Below are 6877 nucleotides of genomic sequence, written 5' to 3' on the forward strand. Positions count from 1 at the left end.
TGATTACCTTGTATCTAAGCCTCTGCAGACTTCCCCCTTATCTAATTTCTTTTGGCAGACTTGCATTTTAGCCAATCAGTGCTGACTCATAAATAACTCAACGGGAGTGAGCACAATCTTATCTATATGGCACACATGAACTAACGCCCTTTAGGTGTGAAAAACTGTTGAAATGCACTGAGATAAGAGGCAGCCTTCAAGGGCTTAGAAATTAGCATATGAGCCTACCAAGAACACCAAGAGAACAAAGCAAATTTCATGATAAAAGTAAAATGGAAAGTTGTTTAAAATCGCATGCCCCATCTGAATCATGAAAGTTTAATTTTGACTAGACTGTCCCTTTAACCCCTTCGCTACCAGAGAATTTTTATCATTTTTGTTATCACTCCATTTAAACAGAAATCGAGCCTTGTTGTTTGTTTTTGTTTTGTTTTTTCTGTTAAAACTATATATATATATATATATATATTTTTTTTTTTAAGTAGACAAGCCAAGGTATTGATCTAGACCCATTTTGGTATATTTCATTCCACCATTTCACCGCCAAATGCAATCCTATAAAAACGCCACTAATTGCAGCTGCACCCCACACTTCTAATATTTCCGGCAGTGAAGGGGTTAATCAGATAGCTTGTAAGGTTAATTTTAGCTTTAGTGTAGGGATTATCCTCCTTCCTGACAGTCCCACCCCCAATCCCTACCTGATCCCTCCCAAACAGCTCTCCTCACTCCCCTTTGGTCACCACTATCTTAGGTACTGGCAGACAGTCTGTCAGTATGCAGTTTATTCTATATAATCATAAAAAAGAAAGAAGTAATAAGGACATACAAAACTATCCTAAAATCAGAAAGGGAACAAATCAGCACACGGAAAAGGATATATTAAATTTATTTTATTAACTCCCAATGTTTACCATACATTCACCTGTTTGTGCACTACAGCACTAAAGGAAGTAAAAAACACACTTTTTGAGAAACCGTAGTGGTTAATATGTATTCCCAACAAACGTATGGTGGTTTGTGTCCCTAAAAGCACATCAGCCAAGCATATCGGCTAGATACCGGCTCAAATTACTGCAGATATATACAGAGTGTAACGGTGAGCACTATAAACAGGTTAATGGACCGCAGATTATACTGCACTCTAGGTCCTGCAGACTGACAGTCATATGTACAGCAACATATGATATTCGACCGCAGACTGCACTCAAGGTTATAAGAAACAAAGGCACAGACATTTGGTATACTTGCACTTATCTCTGGTAATGTGTCTGATGAACAGCTACAGCGTTACTGCTTGCACCTCACATCCTCTCCAAGCGTCATTCCTGCAGCGTGACATACTGGTGGAGGAGTGGCTTATTTACAGCTACTGTCCGTGAGTGGTTGCAAAAGTCCAAGTCACCAGTCTCTTCACCTAGGGGAATGATCTCTGAATCAGGAAGTTTTCGTTGGGGTCTGCCAGAGATAGATCTCATGACCTCCCATTTGAATTACAAACTGCCTCAGTATTGGGCCAGGTCTCGGGACCGTGTGGCAAGTCTGATAGACGCTCTAGTGGCCCCATGAGTTCCTCAAGGAAGGATTAGATAAAGGTTTATCAGCCAGTTCTTTGAAGGTCAGATTTCAGCTCTTTATGTTCTGTTCTAAAAGAAAATTGCTAAGATTTCTGATTTTCAGACGTTTGTTCAGTTTCTGATTAAGATAAAACCAGTTATTCGTCCAGTTTCTCCTCCTTGGAATCTGAATCCGGTTTTGAGGGTTCTTCAAACTCCTCCTTTTGAGCCAATGCGTGGTTTAGACTTTCAGCTTTCATCCTGGAAGGTTCTTTTTCTTCTAGCTATTTCTTCAGCTAGAAGAGTATTTCAACTTTTTGCTTTGTCTTGCAAACCTCCCTTTCTTATTTTTCAGCAGACTAAGGCTGTTCTTCTCACTAGCTATTCTTCCTAAAGTGGTATCTACAGATATTATAAATCAGGAAATTGTGGTTCCTTCTTTTTGTCCAGTTACTAAGAATTCTAAGGAGCTTCTTCTTCACAATTTGGATGTTGCAAGAGCTCTTAAAGGGACATGAAACCCAATATTTTTCTTTCATGATTCAGATAGAGAACACAATTTTAAACAACATTTCAATGTATTTCTATTATTTAATTTTCTTCATTCCTCAGATATCCTTTGTTGAAGACATAACAATGTACATGGTGAGCCAATCACACGAGGTATCTATGTGCAGCCACCAATCGGCAGCTACTGAGCCTATTTAGATATGCTTTTCATCAAAGAATATCAAGAGAATGAAGCTAATTAGATAATAGAAGTAAGTTGGAAAGTTGTTTAAAATTGTATGCTCTTTCAAAATCATGAAATAAAAAAAATTAGGTTTCATGTCCGGGTTTCATGTCCCTTTTAAATATTATGTGGAAGCCACAAAATATTTCAGATTTTCTTCTCTTTTTGTTAATTTTTTTCTGGGTCTTGCAAAGGTCAGAAAGCTACAGTTATTGCTTAAGCCTTGCAAATTAAAGCTTTAAGCCAAGCTGCTAATTTGGTTGTGGGGAAAAACCCTTTTAGCACATTACTGTTCATTTCACTAGAGCAGTTGTTTCTTCTTGGGCCTTTCATAATGAGGCTTCAATTGATCAGATTTATAGGGCAGCTACTTGGTCTTCTTTGCACACTTCTAAGTTTTATCACTTTGATGTTTATGCTTCTTCTGAGGCTGCCTTTGGCAGAAAAGTTCTGCAACAGTAGTGTCTGAATAATTCTGTCCTTCCTTCTCTGTTTGCCCGCGTGGACGCCACAACTTGGGCATTGATTCCCGCAAGTGATGGCTCATGGACTCTCGTTATCTGATGAAAGAAAACAAAATTGATGCTTACCTGACAAATTCATTTCCTTCATGATGGTGAGAGTCCATGAGCCCCACCCTTTCTTTTTGCTCTATATGTATGAATGAGGATCATGGGAAGTGGGAAAGATTTAAAGCTCTGGTTTGTTGGGGGTGTCTTTTGCTATCTCCTATTGGTCAGTAGGGGAATAGTCCCCCTCATGATAGTCTGTGGTCAGGAAAAGGGCATGCACTTGACAACAAGAGATGATGATTTTAATGTGCAAAATCATCCTTTACAAATACAAAAATAAATATGAAGGAACATTTTGCTATATGTTTAATACTCTAAAGTAGGTATGACAATTAATTTGGAACACAATAAGGTGAAAACATTTTATAGTACAGTGTCCCTTGAAAGAACTGATTTTCCTGTTGAAACTTCTACCTATACTAAAAAAATCATCACTATTGTAATGGCTACCTTTTTAAAGGGTGTTCCTCAATCGGCTTTGAGTACCCTTATTGTCAACATATGCCAGCATTTGATTGTAAAAAATTATCTGAGATGACAAACATTTACATAGTAATATTAAATGATTTCCTGGATCAACATGAAAGTTATATGGGGGATCATTATTTAAAGGGGATGTATATACATCAGAAAATAAATCTTGAATTACCATGAACAGGCAAGACATTTGTAATGTGTTGATCTTGCGTCTTGTTTACCACAAAGAGCACTGCAGCACTGGGTGGGAGCAAAATAAGTTTTATTGTGCACCAATGATAAACATTGTTTTTACAGGACCACCATACACTCCAAAAATTGGAATTAATGGGGACTCTGTACCTTCAAGCATACATGATGAAAACCGAAAAAAGACGAAGAAGACATCTGAAACAGATGACTCTCTCAAAACTCTTTCTTTATGATGACACAGAAGGAAATGTCTGTATTGAACTTTATAAAAGTACTGCTATGCAAAGGCTACTTTTATTGGACTCTCATGGAATGGAAACCCGAGGATGGATTTCTCTGCACTTTATGTATAACAATTTAATAGCAAACTTTGAAGTGAATTTTATCTTTGTACAGTTTATTTGCAAGAGTATTTTCCTAATAACCTTCACAGTTTAAATGTGCATTATGGAACAGACATCTGTAAACACATTAGAATATGCAATTGTTAGAAATGGTCTTTTTTCTATTAGACCTTTCAAAAGGCTGGCCTCTTGGAATATGTTTATTGTTGCATAGGACTGTGTAAGATTGTGGTGGTCAAATAAGTACAAAAGGGTCATTCTGAAGACTTCAGCTATTACTGCCAAGCACTGATTTTCTCATGCAGATCGATGTGCCAGAATATTATTGGTGGGCAGCATCAGGCTTCATGTGCCATAAAGGCCTATATTTAAGGATATACTTGGTGAATTAGTTTCTCAGCCATTTTAATTGAGCCACCTACTATTAGACGACAATATTTTGAAATCCTGACATTTTAATGGTATTGAAGGATGGTAGTACCATATTCTTGATCACCTTTATATGTTTTTGAAGGCTTTTTTTTTTATTTTTTTAAAACATACACTTGCACTGAATGGCACATTTGTACCAAATAATGGTAATAAACCTTTTATGACTATTTTGTTTTCATACAGGCTTGCAAACCTTTATTGCAAATTTTAGTAGATTTATCATGCTTATAAATGATTAATAGTACACGTGTCTCAAATCATGCTGTAGAACCTAGCATAGACTCTGTAAAATATGATATACATATTAATGTGAGGTCTGTATTCTAGGACAAACTTATTTCTACTTTTCTTTGCATCTAGCAGCAGACATATTATGGAAGCTTGCGTTTGTGAACTATAATGTTCACCTTACTCGGTCAATGTCAGAAATTGTACCAGACAGTTTCAGTGTGTGAATTTGAATCAAAACCTGCCCTAAGGTTTGTAAAGTTTCTTGGTTTGAAATAATACACATTTGTCTTCAAAATGAGGCAAAGTTAAAATATATTTTACTTTTATGAATGAATGTATGCTAGAGCTTTACTTTTACAGCATGAGCTGCAGACATGTCAGTGTATTTTTTTGTTTGGTGTTGCTAATCTCACCCAAAGAGCAAACCAGGGTGTTGCAACTCTGATTTCTGTATTATTTATTTTGCCTCCAAAAGAGTTTTGTTTAGTTTTTTTTGTCCCCACTGATGTAACCACATAATATATAAGCAAAAAGTATTTAAAAGGAATGTTGTTTTAATATACAGTATGTGTGTCTGGCTGGAGCATATTGTCCATTGATACAATAATGTTATAACACTTTCAGTTACACAAAACACATTTTGTAAGCAATCATATGTTTAAAATACATGTACATACCTTGACATATTTGTACAAACACAATTATTTTTGCTTGTAATGTGACTGCCATAAAGAACTGTGGACAAATTTCTTTATTAGAGCAGAGGTGCTGAAATAAACTTACTTGCAGTTGACAACATTTATTTTGAAGTGTTTAAATGTAACTGTACTTTATAAGCCCTCCAAATTAAAGGGCCATAATATCCAAATGTTTAAACACTTGAAAGTGATGCAGCATAGCTGTAAAAAGCTGACTAGAAAATATCTCCTGAACATCTCTATGTGAAAAAGAAAGATATTTTACCTCAAAAGTTCCTCAGTAGCCACATCCCATTGTAAAGGATTTCTAAGCAGCATTTTAGTGTGTCTGTCCTAGGACAGCTGAAGGGATGAGCCTCGTGCACTCTCATATTATTTCACCAATCAGGTAAAGGAAGTTTACAATGAAATCTCATGAGTCAAGTCAAATCTCATGAGATCACAGTAAAAGTTCATGACCTCAGCACTGCTGATGCTGATTGGCTGCTGTTCATTTCTTCTTCTTCTTCTTTTTTTTTTTACCTGCAGTTCGGAGCAGGTGAAGTATAACTTTTTACACAGAACTTACTCTGCTGAGCTGAGGAGATTGTGAGGTAAAATATCTTCATAGAGATGCTCAGGTGATATTTTCCTGTCAGTTTTTTACAGTTATACTGCATCAGTTTCAAATGATTTAGCATATGAGTATTATGTCCCTTTAAGTAAATAATATAGAAAAAAGGCATTGCAGACATCATAGCTGTATTTTGGATTATGTAAATGTAATTAATGCTCACATTATGTGGATATTAAAGGGACAGTAAAGTCAAAATTAAACTTAAATAATTCAGATAGAACAAGACATTTTTAACAACTTTCCAGTGCATTTCTGTTGTCCAATTTGTTTCATTCTCTTGGTATCTTTTGGTGTAAAGCATACTTGCGTAGGCTCAGGAGCAACAATGCACTACTGGAGTATGATTCTGATTGGTAGCTGCACATATATGCTTCCTGTCATTGGCTTCATCAACATAGGATACCAAGAGAATAAAGCAAATTAGATAATAGAAGAAAGTTGTTTAGTCGTATGCTCTGTCTGAATCCTGAAAAAAAGTGTTTTGTGTCCCTTCAATTAGGTTATGCGGTGTAAAGTCAAAGCTAGATTTCATTCACTGTCTTGTAAGGGACTGTTATTTGTGGGTTTTAAACAATGCAATGTTTTAGTGTATTTTTGGCACTCCGCTTCTATAATCCAGAACTACTTTTCTCTAAACGGCAGAGGGCAGCGTTAAATATTCAGCTAAATTAATATTGTGCTCATTATTTTGATCCAACCAACATGTTTTGGGGTTTTATGTGTAAATGTAGTTTTGTGGCTGTTAAAGGGATATTCTAATGGAAAGATTAAATACTGTAATTTGTTATAGCGTTGTTATTTTTGCACTAGTATATTTCACTAGTGTATTTCACTAACTAGGGTTGATCACAGTCTTGCTTTTGAAACATCAGCTGGCATTGTGTGATTTTCCAGTGATTACAAAGCAAAAATGTTTCTGCCAATAATACCACACAAGTTTGGAATTATTACCCTATGAGCATCATTTCAGATTTCGATTTCAGAATCCAAAAATCAAACGTGTGCCATTAAAGACGAACAGAATGG

General features: G+C 36.0%; 1 protein-coding gene across 1 annotated transcript in view; it reads left to right on the plus strand.

Annotated features, from left to right (window-relative positions):
* Positions 1 to 6638, plus strand: part of PLEKHA3 (pleckstrin homology domain containing A3) — a gene marked incomplete in the record, with an annotated part of 130049 nt that extends 123411 nt beyond the window's left edge. Inside the window, 1 exon segment of the mRNA XM_053698510.1 lies at positions 3636 to 6638. Within this exon segment, the coding sequence (XP_053554485.1) occupies positions 3636 to 3763 (128 nt within the window).
* Between the last annotated feature and the right edge of the window lie 239 nt (positions 6639 to 6877).

This window comes from Bombina bombina, chromosome 1 (assembly GCF_027579735.1).
Source record: "Bombina bombina isolate aBomBom1 chromosome 1, aBomBom1.pri, whole genome shotgun sequence".
Classification (NCBI taxonomy): Eukaryota; Metazoa; Chordata; class Amphibia; order Anura; family Bombinatoridae; genus Bombina; species Bombina bombina.